This window comes from Sinocyclocheilus grahami, unplaced genomic scaffold, assembly GCF_001515645.1.
Source record: "Sinocyclocheilus grahami isolate Dianchi unplaced genomic scaffold, SAMN03320097.WGS_v1.1 scaffold264.1, whole genome shotgun sequence".
NCBI classification, from domain to species: domain Eukaryota; kingdom Metazoa; phylum Chordata; class Actinopteri; order Cypriniformes; family Cyprinidae; genus Sinocyclocheilus; species Sinocyclocheilus grahami.
This window is the reverse complement of record NW_015505443.1, coordinates 937,195-956,075: the sequence shown is the minus strand read 5'-3', so window position 1 is coordinate 956,075 and position 18,881 is coordinate 937,195. Positions and strand designations below refer to the sequence as shown.

Sequence of the window (18,881 nt, the reverse complement as noted above, 5' to 3'; positions counted from 1 at the left end):
GGGGGGGGGGGGGGGGGTGAACTATTCCTTTAAACCTAATTTATTATTTTTTTTTTTCCAAAAGTAAATTAAAAAAATACATACAAATTATTTAAAAATAATGTGCAAAATAACTTTTTTATTTTTGAAGCAAAATTACAAGCAAAAACCCATAGATATGTATGAAACATTAAGCTGCAACTTGTTAAACAGAGGTGTGCTATTATTAAAATAAAATAAATTAGAAGTAGGTTTTATTAATACATATTTATGTTACTTAATAATTTTTTTTACTAGTGATGAAAATATGTAAAATTGGCACAAAAAAATTATAAATAAATAAGTAAAATATTAAAAAAGGGACATTAAATCAGGCAAACTTGTCACATAGACTAGATAAGAACCCAAGCTATTTTTAGGGACCAGAAAAGCCTAACCATTTGCTGTCATCATTTACTCCCACTCATATGTTGTTCCAAACCCTTACAATGTTCTTTCTACTGCAGAACACGAAGGAATATACTTGGGGAAAAAAGGACCTCATTGACATTCATTGTATGTCCATAAAGACACTGTGACATTTTTCAAAATATCCTTATTTGTGTTCTACAAAAGACAGTCAGTCATACAGGTTTGGAACAGCTTGAGGGGAAGTGAATGATGACAGAATATAAATTTTAGTTGAACTAAGCCGAACACCCTAGCAACTGTTTAGCAATGTACTGGTTTGAAGTACTTATGGGATCAACAATGTCCTCATGATGTATTCGGATTCAGGTTTCAGGTCACTAAGCCTACATTACGAGGACATCCCAACTGTCCTAATGATTCAGATAGCTAAATACACATAATAACCAATATTTCATAAAAAATAAAAATGCGAAATGTTTTCTATGAGGGTCAGGGGATAGAAAATATCATTAGCTCAAGTTTTAAAATCATTACACCTATGGAAAGTCCTTGTTATGATAGGAGAAGCAACATTTGTGTGTCCTGGAATTATGATTATGAGTTTTGAAATATAGGTAGGCTTTTTGCACAGTAAGCCTGTGAATTTGGATACAGTGTGTGTTTTTGAAGGATGTGGATGTTATTGAGGCGTGTATCTGTGTGTGTTTGCGTGTATGTGTACGTGGAATAAACGTAGCACATGTTTCTGTCTTGCTGCTAACCCCTTGCTGTCCAGGATACAAACTGGGAGCCCTTCTAGTCTTTATCAGATTAACTCAATCCTAATTCTCATTTCACAGGAATAACCTTTGACCCTTGCCTTTTTCATCCCTCTCTCTGCTTCCAAGCACACAGCAACACTTTCTACAACCTTTAACTGTCTTTCTCTCTTTCTCGCTCGCATTCAGATGCACAAAACGGCAGTATTTTACACCTACCTTTCTGTCTACATCTTTCTCTCTCTTTTAAAAACACACTGACGCTCATTCACATGCTTAACACACTCACTGACGTAAATATGCACACAATGACCCATTCAGCTTTGAAGAGGACGCCCAGTGCCACACAGAGCTCTGCCCCCTATTGGCAGCACTTTGTACCTGCCAGTAACAGGTGTAGGATTCAATTAAGCAGCATGTTCTCAGCAGTGAGGCCAGATAGTTAGACGCCACGGCGGGAAGGCCTGGAGGAGCCCTGACTCTCTCTCACACACATGCTCGCACGCACACACACACCTGACTACACGCAGTAGTGGATGTAGTACATTTTTCTCCTTCATTTGTAGATTCTGCCTTGGCCAAAGCTGCTTTTCACCCTCATTTTCTTTCTTTCTTTTTAAGTCTCAAATATTGTCTATAAAGACTGTGATTAATTATTTATGATTAACAGAGCGCTGAGGAGATTTCTGAGTAATGTGACAGTAGCATTGCCTCAGATGCTTCTCCTTAGTTTCACAAAGAACTTTTGAGACAATGTTTAGATATGTGACATTAATGTGAAACACTTAGCTTAGAATTTTTTGTTGTTCATGTTGAGATCATATATCTGATTTTTAATCGCAGACTTTGCTGTCTTCCCAGCGGAACATTCATTCAAAGTTTGTTGTTGTTTTTTTGTTTTTTTTTCATGCCTCAGGATACTTAATTAAGTTCTCTGATTTATGTCAACTTGTCTTAAATGTTTCTACTAAATTTGTAAGCGGCGGTATTAAGAAATATTTGAGTTGATACTGACTTTGTACCTGATTTCTATGTCTGATCTTGCAGACAGAGGAAAGTTTTATTTCTCAGAGGTCACTTTTTCATATAGCTAAGGAGACTAGTTAGGGATATAGTTTACCTAAAACTGAAACTGGGAAAGGGATACTGTAGTTCCAAAACTGTACAACTTACTTTCATCTGTGTAAAATTAAAGAAGATATTTTGAGAATTGTATGTCTTTTTTGGAATGACATGTGGTGAATAAATTATGACAGACGTTTCAGGTTTTGTATTTAGATATTTAACTGTCCATTTTTGCTTCAGTTATGAATCAATTTTCTTGTAGATGTTTCTCCTAGAATTCCTTAGTAGAAACAAACAGACTTAAATGAGACAATTGTTTATAAACAGTATCAGTATAAAGTGAAAAAAGAATGTGGATAACTTTGAGATATTGGTTAAGAAATACTTGAATTTGAATTCCATTTAATCGAATTGCTTTCTAGGAGACACAAGTGAGACACAAGAGATGTCTTTTGTGATGTTTCTATCCTGAGGGTAGTTAAAGGGAACAGTAATAGCAACTGAAAACAAGTAAAATTCAAATGAAATTTCTGTGTATAGGTAAATATTTGAGTAATAAAAATCTCATTAGCACTATGAATGGAAGCACACAGAAGCCCAACCCAGTTGGGTTTGTTTAGTGTTTCATAGAGGTGGAGGTGCTAATTCACTTCTTACTCAGGGTTTAAAAACAGTAGGGAGTTGGTTTCAGTCCTGGGTAAGTGTGACTTACCAGGACATTGTTTTTGCAGTGAACACCACAAGATATTGAGGTGAGAGTAGTTTAGTGACCTCAGCCTGGTGTAGATTGACAAGTATAATTGTACTCTGTATGTTGGCCATTTTTCCAATAGTTTGGTAGGACTGTGTTATAAAAAATTTTGTTTTAGAAAGCCAGAGCCCAGTACACAGTAGGGAACTGAGCTGCCGGAGAGCAGAGGTCAGGTTTAATGAATTCTCCCAGGTCACACTGTGTGAGTGGGAGTGTGTGTTTCTGTGGACTGGAAAGTCCCACACACACTCATTCCTATCTCGAGCCTCTGTAATTATCATATTCACTATAATAAGCCCTTTCCTTACATCCCTAATAGCATCAAGAAATAGAGAGCTCAAGTCTGCAAAGACTTTGAGAGAGAAAGCCATAGTCTTTATCTAATTTAGGGCACTTTGAGCTGTTTGTGGACAGCAATCGCTTGAGCGTTGACAGCGAAGCAGCTGGGGTCAGTGCAGCATGTGTGTGTGTGTGTTTGTGGGCGAGCTGCTTATATTGCCCTCCATGTAGTTGATCAGACACTTGGACAGGCTTCCGGGAGCTTTTCTATGTGTAACCTAGATTACAGCCCCTTGCATTAATACTGAATAAAGAAAGCTTTAACCCTGTGGCACGGTATTGAGTTTTCAGCCCAGGGTGCGAGGCTCAAACATGACTTCCTCCACGGTCTCACATTCTATAGGAACGACCCGTCCTAGCCTGTTCTGTTCAGTGAACGTACATATGACTGTTTGGGGAAAGCGTTTGCTCGTGTGTGTGTCTGGTGGTGTGTTGCGTTTGTCCCAATTTATTTTAAAACTCAGGGTGCTCAGTCTTTGTTTTATGGGTCACCCATATAGAACAGGTCAATACAGTGTGTTGCACTGCCTCCCTGTTCTTTGAGTCTATTAATATTCTTTAGTTTAGAGATGGTGTTTGTCGTTGCATGATGGGAGATTTGTTTATTCCTCTCCATCATTTTTCTGTGACAAATGATATAAGTAGTCTAAATGAGTATGTAAGAGGATTGCTTCTGTACTTGTTGAGAAATTGTCAGACTGTCTCTCATAAACAAACCTGTAGAAAAACAGTGGAATTTAAACCACTTTGCTACCCAAAGTAAGCTGGGTTATGTTGGTTTGTGCTGGTGAGAGGATAAGCATAGTAATACTGTTTAGCAGCAGAATTTTGCTAGTGGAGCTGGATGAACATTCTGAACTTTCTGGTAAATTTGATTGACCAAAATGGTTGAGCTAGTCTGTTGGAATCACCAACACATGTGTGAAAGTTGCAAGGTGGTAAATGTTTTATTTATTTATTGTTTGTAATATGAAACTAGCTACCATGCTACAAAAAACAGCTTGCCCACCTAAGATTGAAGGCCGTTTATCATCTTGACCAATATAGTCTGCCAGGGCTAAACCAGGTCTTCCGACTGGCAATTCAGCGAATTAACCACGTCTATGTTGACTAGCTATCTAAACCAGTGTTTCACAACCTGTTCCTGGAGGCACACCAACAGTACACATTTTCAAACTGTTCCTAATCAAACACACTAAGTTCAACTTATCAGCTCTTTAGAGACTTCAAGACCTGACATGGATTAGGGAGACATCCAAAATGTGGGCTATCAGTTCATCTTTAGGAACAGGGTTGGGAAGCACTGATCTAGCAATGGATAGATTCATAACTTATTTATCTTTACTTAACTATCAACAAATTTATAACAATTATCACTAATATGGTGTTCATGGATGTGTGTTTCTGTGTGCTGGTGTATCATTTACTAAATACAAAAAGCCTTTGAGTTTGGCTTCACTCATTTTTGGCGTATATATGTGTGTATGTAGCAGGAGTAAGTATTGGCATAGCCCATGGCAGGAAAACCCGACTAGCTTATTTTTCCCCCTGAGATTTTCTCACCATCCGCACATGCTCACAGCTGTCCCCTGTGATGGCATAGTGCTGATGCTGTCTGCTTTCTCTTTCCTTAGACACCTCCAGCTCCCTTTTCCCATACCCCCTAGCAGTAGATAGATTCTCTCAGGTCCCCATGCCCTCTCAGTCTGGGAGTGAGAAACTGCGTCAGCCAGCTAATTCACACCAATCCCAGGTGAACGACCTCCTTCAAAGTACAGAGATAGAGATTGGTGTGTGTATGAGTGTGTATCTTGATCAAGTACTCCTAGCAGATAAAAGTTGAGCACTGCAGTTGTTTTCGTACATGACTGGCATCATAACATCCGTCATTATTCAACATTAAACACACAAAACACATTTTGACATTACAGCAGTGCTTTGTGGTGGAAAAAATACCAACTTTTTATAGAGACCTTGTCTCAAATGGCACACTTAATGTGGACTTGTGGTATTGTGGACCTCATGAGTTTCCTAAAAATAATAGGGTATCCCATTGGTCATTTAAAATGGTCTTTATTAATGCTCCCTTTGTGGTAGCTAGGTGCCCTCGATGCATATATTTGCAGAGCCTGCATGCACTTGTGTGGACTTCACAGTGGACTATTACCCAACAGCCCATATGTGTATACTCAAAGGAGGACAGTGGGTACCATTTGAGACAGGGCCGTTGATGTAAGAAAACCCTGCTGGAAATTCAGTGCCATGCCAGCCAAGATGGGCAAGCTGCTTTGTTGCAGAAATAAAATGCTCTACCACAGGGGTGCAAAACTCAGTTCCTGGAGGGCCATAGCTCGTAGCATGTAGTTTTCAAATAAGCCTGAAGGACTTGATTAGCTGGATCACATGTGTTTAATTAGGGTTGAAGCTAAACTCTGCAGGCCTGTGGCCCTCCAGGAACTGAGGTTTACACCCCTGGTCTACCATGTCTAACTTGCTTGTCCAAGATGATCTTCCAAGTTGAAACCAGATCCATCAGGGTGATGGTGCCTTTGCTAAAGCACTATTTCCCAACTCTGTTCCTGGGCTACCCCTTACACTGCACATTTTGTAGGTCTCTGCAGTCCAATACACCTGATTCAATTCATCATCTTGTTAGCAGAGACTCCAAGACCTAAAATGGGTGTGTTAGATAAGGGAGACTGTCGGAGATACTAGGACTAGGGTTGGGAAACACTGTGCTGAACATCTAGACCCGTTTTGACCAGCTAATGATCAACTTGGTCCAGCTTGAACAATTTGAAATCACTTAGCATCAAAACCTTGTTTCCCGGCTGGTTTGTGGAATAGGGTAACTGACTTACTGCAATTCCAAAGTGGTCTACCAGCTCTGATCAACTTGACCAATATGCTTGAAACCAGGTACACCAGCTATAAGTCCAGCTGACAAACCATCTAGGCCAGCTCAGACCAGTTAATGACCATGAATGATCAGTCAATCTAGAAACACTGTCAAATCAGCTAGCATCAGAAGCTGGTGATTTTCCAGCAGGGAAGTTGAAGTGGGGCAGGGTTTAAAAAATTATTCTCAGCAATATATGAGCACCAGAAGCCAGGATTTTGTCATCTCCTCTCACCAGCCTCTAGTCCAGTGTGCAGATACTTGACTAATGTACATTAACACTCTTTCATTAGAAGAATGGTCATTTATCTCATGTCCTCTCTCCCATTTCTCTCTCCCTCTCTCTTCCTCTTTCTTGCTGCCTCAATCTCTTTTATATTATCATCCCTCATGGCCTCCCACCAATTCCCCTTCTTTCTTTATCCTCCATCTCTCCATTTGTCTCCCCATCAAATTCTCCTCTTTTTAACCCTATCACACAATCATTCTGTGCATTTTTGCTGTCCCCTCCTTGTTATTTCATCTCTCCCTCTATTTCTCTTTCTCTCTCTTTCTCTTTTTTTCTCTCTCTCATATCTCCAGTCTTTGTATGTCCTGGGACTCTATTAAGGGTGCAGGCAGCAAGTTTGCTGCAAGAGGCGGAGCATCAGTCGGGGGCATGGTGTAAGGATCCCCTGCAGTCTGGTGACCGTCTTTACGTCATGCCCTGGACTCCGTACCGCACGGATATGCTGTACGAGTATGCTTCATGGGAAGACTTCAAACAGAATCGAGCCACAACCACTTACAAGTGAGTGAGGACCACAGCTTGGGTCTAGAACCAGTAACCATCGCTGTGTACAATCTACAAAATAATGATTTTTTTTTCAAAACTTAGATTTAACAGCTTTTTTATATGATTATTGAGTTCTTAGGTAGGGTTCTTGAGTTTCTTCTTGATGTTAAATGAAAGATTTTTCAAATTAGCATACTGAGGTATCATCTAGGTATCATTCCTTGGCATGTATATAAGAGTGTAGAATCCTGATTTAGTTTCAGATCATAATCTGTCTAAAATGTAGCAGAAATTATTGAGAGTTACATATACAGTCATCTCACATATCACTATTCTCCCACAGGCTGCCAAATCGTGTGGATGGAACAGGCTTTGTTGTATATGATGGTGCTGTTTTTTACAACAAGGAACGCACACGCAACATTGTTAAATATGACTTGCGCACACGTATAAAGAGTGGAGAAGCCATAGTCAATAATGCCAACTATCATGACACCTCACCATACCGCTGGGGTGGCAAGTCCGATATTGACCTTGCGGTGGATGAAAACGGTTTATGGGTCATCTACGCTACCGAGGCCAACAATGGACGACTGGTGGTCAGCCAGGTCAGTGTCACTGAATAGTGCAATTTAAAGCTATTGGATTTTAGCTGAGATTGGATCGGAATTTCAGTTACATTTTAAGGAGCTCCATTTTCCAGAACTGTGGAGTAATCAAGTTCTATTTTGTTGTATCATATGAACACAAACAAAATCTGAACCCTTTTCTCTTGCTATCTTTTAGGTTAACCCCTACACCCTGCGCTTCGAGGGAACCTGGGAGACTAGCTTTGATAAGCGACTGGCGTCCAATGCTTTCATGGCATGTGGTGTTCTATACGCTGTCCGCTCTGTTTACCAAGACGACGACAGCGAAGCGGGTGGAGATCTGGTGCTGTATGCGTACAACACCAACAGAGCACGGGAAGATCCTGTCCACATCCCCTTCCCCAACCCCTACCAGTATGTGTCCTCTGTGGATTACAACCCACGAGACAATCAACTTTATGTCTGGAATAACTACAATGTGCTGCGCTACCCCCTAGAGTTTGGCCCACCGGATCCCACTGCTGGTAAGTGACAGAGAAAGAGCGAGCTTAGCGGGAGGCGGAGGCTAACAGACAGTTTGATCTGTTAAGTGTCAACGTTCTGTTAGTGTTCCCCTCTGTGTCTTCAATACATTGTCTTTATGGTTTAATTAGCAGTGGTCATTAGCGTTTTGTCAGATCAGAAAAAGATTTCTAATCAATTATTCATTCTCATCTTCTTGCCATGAACATTCTCTGTCTGTCTTTCTCTCTCTTTTTTTCTCCTCCTGTATTTCGCTCTATCCAGTTCTCAGGGGGACTGTGGGAACATATAGTCATGCATTAAAGACTAGCAAATGCTCCTGCTGCTTTAGTTATCTTCTTACCAACTTTCTCATATTCCTTTTGCAATACACATCAAACGTTTAGGTTTTCCTTTCTTCTATTTTGTCTTCTTTTTTTTTCTTCGTCAAACATCCGCCGACATTTTCGTTGACTCTGTAGGTGTTTTGAATCTGCTTCTCTGCCTCTTACACGCTTGTTGCCTTGGTTTCAATTTTCTTTGCATTCCTGTCTGTCCTTCTCTCTTGCTCGCAGGTCCACTCGTCACCACTCAGATGAGCAGCAGCACCACCACCGCAGCAAGACCTGTCACTTCTAGCTCCATCCCCTCAACCATGCGACCTCTGCCCCCAACTGCTCACCCGATAGGGGCCATCAACAAGGCACCAGATCTGCGACCTATCACCGCCACTGTGCCGGTGACTCGCAGACCCCTGAGCGTCCCACCACAGGTCCCTGAGCTCCAAGTGTGTGAAGCCAGTGTAGCCCGAGGGGTGCAATGGCCTGCCACCCAGAGGGGGGAGACTGTAGACAGGCCTTGCCCTAAAGGATCACTGGGTGAGTGATGATGATGGGGTGACTGTTTAATAAAAGATTATTATTATAGACATTTTGAAATTATGATTTTGACTTGAGAAATCAAAATCGCAACTTGCAAGTTCAAGAACTCTGATTGCCGTAGCAGAGAAACAATTTGTCGCTTGACACAAGGGATGGGTAATACGACTAAAATCCTCATTGTATTTTTTACATCAGTAATTTTAAAAAAGTAATTTTACATCATGGTAACAGTATATATCACAATATACCTATTTTTGCTGGAAATTCAATAAAAAAATTCCTGTCAGCTGATAGCTGCACAGATATCTACCGGGGTGTAAACATTATTGCGAATTTTGTCAGTGCTGCTTGACATTTTAGTCTGTTGCGCTTGATTACAACATGATGTATTGGTAGAAGGAATCACAACTTTACAGGAAGGAAGTGTGCGTGATGTTTATGACATAAAGGTCACACGATGTTTGTTGAGACAGCTTTTCATAGAATTGCATGTTGTGTTTGGTCTACTGGTGTTGTGTATATCACTGGGTTCATGTACACATTTATGTGTACACTCCCATTTCTTAGTGTATTTCTTAGTGCTTCATTTTCTTCCTCATCTCTATATTCTTTCCAGCTGGCAGGTCCTCTTGGGAGTCATAGTTAAAAGTCCTTTGCAAACTCAGCATGGGTTAGCCCTGCAAAAAATGAGCCACTAGACAGTTTACAGATGACAACATCCCCCCTCCACCATCCCCCGCCCCCATTTCTCCATCCAATCGCTGCATTAAATGCATCTTTCTTGTCGTGGGAGAAAAGCGTTTCCTTCCTCTGTTAGCATCTCTCTCTCCCAGCCACCGACAAAACTATCTTTCTTCTGTCACCTTTGTTCCTTCACTGAAATGACAGACAAGTTAAATTAGCAGCGGCTTTAATTGGTGAATCCTGGCAGATCCTTCAAATCCAATCTATTGTGGATGAAGGAGTGGAGAGGAGAGAAAAGCAGACAGCAGCTGAGAGAGCGAGAGAGAGAGTATGAGGGAAGAAAATCTCCCGGTGGCTCTGATCTCACTGTAGCTGCTGTAGTCCTGCTTCACTCCTCTGTAGCTTTTCCTTTCTCTCTGTTGCTTTTTCTCCCTCTCTTCTTTGGAGCTATTTGTGTTGTGGTTGCTGAAAAGGCCTGTCGTATTTAAAAAAAAATTTATCCCAGCATGCTGTCCTCTCTGTGAACTCAGCTAACTAAACAGCCCAACTTAACTGAAAATGAGGAGTGGCAGAAGGTATCTCCCTCGAGGTGTTTTCTCAACGTTCGGAGGCGCTGATGGGATGGCCATGCCTGGTGTGTTATCTTACACAAGTATGTGTAAGAGTGTGCGATGGCATTCATGTGTCAGCAAATTCATTTCCACAGAAAACATTCTGTTTCGAGGAAGCTTTCACAGGGAAGCTCTGAGCAGAGTTGAGAGTTGAGAATAAACTCTGTTGTTTTTTGGTAGATTTGCTATGAATTTGTTTGTGTACTTGTGTTTGTATGTATATATCAGGAATTTATTTTTCTCCAAGGAGGTAAGGGAGACAGTGCCTCCACAGAATCAAAATAAAATCAAAATTGTTTTCAATTAACTTTTCACTTTTTGTTTTGACTTTTTTTTATTGTATTTTGTTTTATTTTAATGAAGAATTAATTAACTGATTCTGACTTTTTTATACTCTATCAGTCAAAAGTTTTGTCAACTCTCTCTTTATAATTTTTTTATGAAAATATTAAAACTCGGGTAAAAAACATGAAAACTATGAAATACAGAATAATTATCAGCATAAGCTTGTGGTTTTTATGCTGACTGGTAGTGTGTGTGTGTCTGTGTGTGTATATAATATAGAAGATTTTATTTTTACTCTCTCTCTCTCTCCCTCTCTCTCTCCCTCTCTCTCTCCCTCCTAACATCTCGTCTTCTGTTTCCAGGCATTGCGTCCTTTCAGTGTCTGTCCTCTCCTGTGCTATGGAATCCTCGCGGCCCTGATCTAAGTAACTGCACCTCGCCGTGGGTCAACCAGGTGGCCCAGAAGGTGAGGCCACTAAAACGTTGCTTTTTACTTGCTCTGACCCCCCGTTCCCTGTCCTGCTCTGTTTGCTATCTCAGCTATTATCATTCCGGCCTCAGCTCACATTACCGCACGCAGGTCATTCTTTTGACATGATTTGGACCAAAATCTCTCTATTCTAGAGTGTTTAAAAGCATTTTGGGTGAAAGTCACACTGAACTTACACATCAAGAACAGTTTGTTCTGATTTTCACATATTACAAAACCTTTTAATTTTACAAAACAGTTTTTAGGTATCATATCTTTTTTTTTTTTTTTTTTTTGCATTTTTCCCCACTGTCGTTGGATTTTTGCACCACAAAAGCAGTTAAAAATTATTTTCTTTTTTTTTAGTCACCCTCTCTTTGATCCTTCAGAATAAGTGGACTTCTGTGACTTTAAGACCTTTATAAACTTTATCTTTGCTTATGAAAGTAGCTCCAATTTTATTTTTTTTACAGATGCCTTTGGTTTGCAATTCCTTTATTCTAATTACAGACTCAGTAACATTGAGACCGATTCACAACAGTCCAGCTTAGACTGTTAAGATCAGACTGGAATGATCAGAGACTTGTTAAAAATAAACTTCAGCCACTCTTACTTAACATCATTGGAAAGAATATGCAGGATATGCAGAGCAGGGTTATTATCCTTAACTATAACTCATAAAAAAAAAAAAAATTGCTAATTGACATAAAACCGAAATCAAATAAAATGTATATATTACATGAAAAACTTGAACTAAATGACAATTAGAAATGTTGCCTTGGCAACTAACAGAAATAATTTATAAGTTTAACTTTTAGAACCAAGTTAGAGTTCGACTTTGTAGATAGAACTTTTTTGTTTTCTAAATAAAAAGTCCCAAAATGTACAGAACTTTAAAAAACCACTCCCATAATGTAAATAAGTTGTCACAGAATAAGAATATGTGAATAATTCAATTTTGACAAAAATGTCAGATAGAACCTTATTATACCAAGGCGACGATATTTGAAAAGCAAAAAACAAACTAAAATTAAATATATAATAAAAATATAACAAGAAAAGCTAATAAAAATATTATAAAAAATATAGTAGCCTATGAATAATACTAAAATAAAACTGAAGCTAAGAAAATGTTTCCTAAATGGTCCGAGGATTATGCGCTTTGTACTGTAATGTTTTCTCACTGGTGAATGAGAAATGAGGTAATCTGACAGCGTTGCATTCAACCATCTCTCATCGTGTCGCTGGTTAGCCTCTTCGTTGTCTGTGCGCGTTCATGTGTTTTGGAGGAGGCGTGGCTTTGGAGAGTGATTTGCAGGGAGTGTGGGATCTTATGCAATCAAAGCTAGCCTGCTATTACTAGCCTTTCCGAAATCATCTACCCTACCTGTAAGTTGTGATGATTGACATGGAGAGATCAACACAGCAACGACTTCTCAAACGACAAACATGGTTGGAAACAGTTTAACCCCGTTGTTGGGGCTATTGTTGACCAAAGTAATGCTAGCAATTACAGATGTATTATCATCCTGCAGTTTTTAGGAAACTGCCACATATTTTCTTTATTAGTCCTATACACATTATGCAGATTTGATATAAATGTGGTTGTCACTATTGTAAATTACTGAACTCTGTCTTTACAGAACATAATTAAGAACTCAAAAGAGAAATGTCAACTGTAAAATTTTTTGAACACCGCAAAGAGTGGTTATGCCATAGCATACTTTGATGTACCTTTGAGTACCTTAAACACAATGGAATGTTTTTTTTCCTCTTTTTCTTTTTCTAAACATTAAGTGACACATTTGCTTCAGGGCAATTACAGGCTATGTGTCTGCTTTCAAATCAAGTGAGTAATTTTATCATGTTTCACGCTTTTGTTTTTCCCTTTTTGTTTTTTGAAATAGCTTGATTTAGAGAGTCATTAAAGATTTGCTGTCTTTTGTCTGTGCGTCTAGCAGCACAAACCCAGAAACCCCCAGCTCACACCCCCACAGCGCACGGCAGGGGATTGAGCTTTATAGACCAGATTGTGTATGTGTGTGTGTGTGTGTATTCACTGTGTAGATAAAAAGCGGAGAGAATGCTGCAAACATCGCTGCTGAGCTGGTGAACCACACGCAGGGCCACATTCATGCCGGTGATGTCAGTTCCTCTGTCAGACTCATCGAGCAGCTATTGGATATATTAGATGCACAGCTACAAGCACTCAGACCCGGGAATAAGGAATCGGCAGCCAGGAACTACAATAAGGTGACACATGCACGCACGCACAAACACACACTCACACACATTTGCCCTTTAAACAAACCCTTCATGTTTTGTTTGCTGCTACATCAGTGTGCACAGGAATAACCTCTAAACTCACAGCCTTGACATGAATCACATGAATGCAGGGTCTGCATATACCTGTTTTTCTGAGCGGTTACAATTTTTTTCCCCCCTTTTAATGTGTTAGTAGCTCATTTTTTTGAGATTTTACAAAAAAATGGGTGATTTTTGTGACAACATTTTACTTTTTGTTAAACCTACAAATGAATATTCATAGATACAAATTATTATTATTGTGTAAGATGCGTTTGAAATTTACTAAAAATATATATTTTTAATTTAAATGTAATTTTCTTTGTTTTAGTATCTTTTTTTGAAAAAGTATATAATTAGTAAAAAGTTATGTAAATATAATTGTATATAATTCATTGTAAAATACATTTTAAAAGTACATGTATGCATGTGTATACACATGCATACATATACATACTTTTTAAATTGACACTGTATATGTGTATATTGTCTTAAGTATATATATATATATATATATATATAGCGATCATCGTGAATTTTTGATGGATGAAAAAGAGCTGGATTTCTGCGAGAATATTTAATGCCATTTTTTTAAGCATATAAATTAATTATAGTAGATGCATAGTAGTAGTAGTAGTAGTTGTTGTAGTAGTAGTAGTAGTAGTTGTTGTTGTAGTAGTAGTAGTTGAAGAAGTAGTATTTTTTTGTAAGTTGCATTCGAAATTGACTTAAAATCGGATTGAATCTGCAAGACTCAACTGCATGAATGTGTGTGTATCTGAAAGCTGTTTCATTGTGTCTTGCAGTGGCAGAAGAGAGAGAGGACCTGCCGGGCTTATGTTCAGGTATTGTGCAGTGTTATCTTTATGAGTTCACAGACACACTTCACCTCTTGTATCTCTTCTTATCCTCTGTGTCACTGCACACACATACCGATGCTTGATTCCTATCCCACACTCAACTGTGAGCATTTTTTTACTTTCTGGGAAGCCTGTACATAAAATGCATTATAAAGATATTAAATTAATCTCAGAATTTCCTTATAATACATTTGAGCCATTCAGTCCTAGCCCTGAAGGGCCACTAGACTAAAATACTGCAAAGAAACAAATAAAATATGTACAGTAGTATTGGGTAATACTTCTGTTTTGCACATCAACATCAACAAACCATGATTTGTTTCTTTCTAGTTGGTTGTAAGTGGTATTGTTTCTCACTCTTGATAAAAAAAATTGATTAGGCAAAATACGTGATGCGACACTAGTCATCTATATTTTTGGCCTTTAAGAGACTGTACATTTTAAATTCACATACACTACCGTTCAAAAGTTTGGGGTCAGTAAGTTTTTAAAGAAATTAATACTTTTAATTTAGCAAGGATGATTTAAATTGATCAAACTTGTCAGTAAAGAAAATGTAACTAAAGATTTGAATTTCAAATAGATGCTGTTCTTTTCAACTTTATATTTATCAAAGAATACTGAAAAAAGTCAGTTATAATTAATAATAATAAATGGTATTTGAGTGCTAAACTAGCATTTTACAATAATTTATAAAGGATCATGTGATGCTGAATAGTGGCGTAATAATCTTTGCCATCGCAGGAATAAATTACATTTTAAATATATATATATATATTAAAATTAAACCCTCGTTTAGATTTTATGATGTCTTTTAACATAGTACCATGAAGTATCATAATATATTATATCGGTGGTTACTTTTAATGAAAACATATAATGCATTACAGAATGGCATTAAGACTGCATCCATAATGCATAATATATACAGGCATCATAGAAAGTGCCATCCATATTTTTTATTGCATATGCCTACCTCAGATGAATTTTAACTGCAGCTGGTTTGTTGTGTGTGTGTGTGTGTGTGTGTGTGAGAGAGAGAGAGAAAAAGGGAGAGAGACTTCTAGCAATGAGGATACTGTACATCTTGCCCAAGGCTTTCTTTTAGCGCTCTTGTCATTTATAATGGCCTATACGATGTTGCTCCTTAGTAGAAATCAAATCCAGCCGTTACGTAAGATTCACAGATGTGACATTCACAGAGAGTCATATTTTATCATTTTTGATGTAGAGTGTAATTATAATGAAGTGTAAGTGCATGTTTGTTGTCGGGTATGTGTGTGCAGGCGGTTGTGCAGACTGTGGATAATCTTTTGCGTGCCGAGGCTTTAGAGTCATGGCAGGACATGAACAGTACGGAGCAGGCGCACACCGCCACCATGCTACTGGACGTCATGGAGAAAGGAGCCTTCCTGTTGGCCAATAACATGTACAATAATCACTTCTCAGACCACGCTGCCAATGTCGGTGAGTTTGTGTTGAGGAGAAACTAAAAGTATTGAGGGATATTTTGATAACATGACAGTACACTCTTAAAGGGGACATCGGATGGCCATTTTCCACAAGTTGGTATGATTCTTTAGGGTCTTCATGAAATGTCATAAAGTGTCATTTAACTTTGGTTAAAATTCCTCAGTGCTTGTGTAAAACAACACCATCTATACCTGGTCAAACACCGCTTTGTTCTCAGCGAGTAGGGCTGCACGATATTGGAAAAAACTCACTTTGTGATATTTTTTTTTTCTGCGATTATATACTGCGATATGAAAAAAAAATCTGAAGACTTCAATAGCTCTATTTGGAAAAAAATAATCAATGATTGGGGTGATTTTGTAGGCGAGTAAATCAGCATAGGAAATAAACTAATTACAAGCATAGATAAATAACAGAACAAAGATACAAATGAAATAAGCAGTGCTTTATATTTTTCAGGTAAGTCTAACAATATTCAGGCACAGAAATTGAATAATCAAATGTAAAATAACACTGCATAGTTTTCACTATAAATTAAATCTAATAAATCTGTGTTAAAGCTACAAAAGTGATTTTTCTTTGTGTTTTGTTGTTTAATTAACGCTCATGACAGAGAAAGCAACAGGAACATTAAACTGCTGTGAACCAATATACTGTTACACATCCATTTTCTTTCTCAATTGTTTACCTTCACCTAAGCCATAAGCAACTGCGTTTACAAGGATACTTGCAGAGCACCATATTTCAGGCACAAATAGATGCAGAAGTGAACAGAAATCAGTGTTCACGTGCATCTGCTTGGCGCTCACTGTGTCTACACCGGACGCGAGTGGCGCAACAAAATACTATGAACCCATTTTAATCAGTGATGCTGTGTGACTGACTACACTATATGCGGCGCGACATGACAAATCACAGACAGTAAACTGATGCCTCGTTTATGACGTACTGACACAAAGTTCAAATGATATGCAATGGTCGCTTTTGTAGACAGACTTTGGGGCCATTCACATGTCGCGGGTGGAAAACGCAGCCACACCGTTTTCTCTTTCTTTCCAAAGCACTCGGGAGCTTGCGCTTTCCTGGAGTCTGCCATTGCTAAGAAACCGTGACCCGTGCTCTCGCGACGACACGGAAGTTTCAACAAAGGATAAACGGATTTCCAGCACTGAAAATCGCCTGCTGTAGCTTTAGAGTCATGGCAGGACATGAACAGTACGGAGCAGGCGCACACCGCCACCATGCTACTGGACGTCATGGAGAAAGGAGCCTTCCTGTTGGCCAATAACATGTACAATAATCACTTCTCAGACCACGCTGCCAATGTCGGTGAGTTTGTGTTGAGGAGAAACTAAAAGTATTGAGGGATATTTTGATAACATGACAGTACACTCTTAAAGGGGACATCGGATGGCCATTTTCCACAAGTTGGTATGATTCTTTAGGGTCTTCATGAAATGTCATAAAGTGTCATTTAACTTTGGTTAAAATTCCTCAGTGCTTGTGTAAAACAACACCATCTATACCTGGTCAAACACCGCTTTGTTCTCAGCGAGTAGGGCTGCACGATATTGGAAAAAACTCACTTTGTGATATTTTTTTTTTCTGCGATTATATACTGCGATATGAAAAAAAAATCTGAAGACTTCAATAGCTCTATTTGGAAAAAAATAATCAATGATTGGGGTGATTTTGTAGGCGAGTAAATCAGCATAGGAAATAAACTAATTACAAGCATAGATAAATAACAGAACAAAGATACAAATTAAATAAGCAGTGCTTTATATTTTTCAGGTAAGTCTAACAATATTCAGGCACAGAAATTGAATAATCAAATGTAAAATAACACTGCATAGTTTTCACTATAAATTAAATCTAATAAATCTGTGTTAAAGCTACAAAAGTGATTTTTCTTTGTGTTTTGTTGTTTAATTAACGCTCATGACAGAGAAAGCAACAGGAACATTAAACTGCTGTGAACCAATATACTGTTACACATCAATTTTCTTTCTCAATTGTTTACCTTCACCTTAGCCATAAGCAACTGTGTTTACAAGGATACTGGCAGAGCACAGTATTTCAGGCACAAATAGTGAACAGAAATCAGTGTTCAAGTGCATCTGCTTGGCTCCCACCGTGTCTACTAACACGGTGCAACAAAATACTATGAACCCATTTTAATCAGTGATGCTGTGTGACTGACTACACTATATGCGGCGCGACATGACAAATCACAGACAGTAAACTGATGCCTCGTTTATGACGTACTGACACAAAGTTCAAATGATATGCAATGGTCGCTTTTGTAGACAGACTTTGGGGCCATTCACATGTCGCGGGTGGAAAACGCAGCCACACCGTTTTCTCTTTCTTTCCAAAGCACTCGGGAGCTTGCGCTTTCCTGGAGTCTGCCATTGCTAAGAAACCGTGACCCGTGCTCTCGCGACGACACGGAAGTTTCAACAAAGGATAAACGGATTTCCAGCACTGAAAATCGCCTGCTGTAGTTCTGCTACTAAATGTATTTAGAAATGGGTATCTATGTACAGCTGTCATGTCCGGTGTAGACACCATGTCTGTGTGTGAGCAAAGAAAACAATCAGTATAAATATAATGACCAGTAGCCTATACTAAACATCGCATATCCTGCGATGTGACTATCCTGCGGATGCACACATCGCGATATCGATGGTAAAAAGATATATCGTTCAGCCCTAAAAGCCAGCCATTTCGGTACATGTCTCTTTAAATGATAATAAGCTACTGCTAACCCCGCCCCTCTCTTCCATGGGGCGTGTCGACACAAGGCATGTGAATTGCTGCCTTGGACTCTGTAAATGCCTCGGAGGTGGTCTTATTCAAATAGCCAGCTGTCTATGTAGAAACTGGCTGCAAATTGAAAGAGCTCGCTGGATGACAGAATTTCAGACTCAGACAGCCCATAACAAACTGTCTGCATGGTTTCTTTTCAGCTTTTCTGAGCTGGCAGTCATTCCAAAAAGTAAATGCAAAAAAAAAAAATTTATTATCTGATGCCCCCTTTAAAAATAAAAGTTCCAATGGTGTTTTTCACAGCAATGTCATTAAAAAATACTGCTCTGATTTAAAAAAAAAAATATACACTCCTGTTGAAAAGCTTAGGGTCAGTAAGATCTTTTTTCTTATTTTTTGAAAGTCTCTAATGCTCAATAAGGCTGCATTTATTTGATAAAAACAGTAAAAATTGTGAAATATTATTACTATTTA

At 38.8% G+C, this 18,881-nt stretch overlaps 1 protein-coding gene across 2 annotated transcripts in view; it reads left to right on the top strand.

Moving 5' to 3' along the window:
* The window catches only part of LOC107599314 (adhesion G protein-coupled receptor L1-like), a 175,645-nt gene that overhangs the window by 126,588 nt on the left and 30,176 nt on the right, over positions 1-18,881 (top strand). For both annotated transcript variants that reach the window (XM_016290865.1, XM_016290864.1), the window contains 8 exons: positions 6,785-6,992; positions 7,321-7,585; positions 7,764-8,091; positions 8,644-8,946; positions 10,892-10,995; positions 13,066-13,251; positions 14,109-14,147; positions 15,449-15,629. In XM_016290865.1, the coding sequence (XP_016146351.1) occupies positions 6,785-6,992; positions 7,321-7,585; positions 7,764-8,091; positions 8,644-8,946; positions 10,892-10,995; positions 13,066-13,251; positions 14,109-14,147; positions 15,449-15,629 (1,614 nt within the window). The remainder of the gene's footprint in view (positions 1-6,784; positions 6,993-7,320; positions 7,586-7,763; positions 8,092-8,643; positions 8,947-10,891; positions 10,996-13,065; positions 13,252-14,108; positions 14,148-15,448; positions 15,630-18,881) is intronic.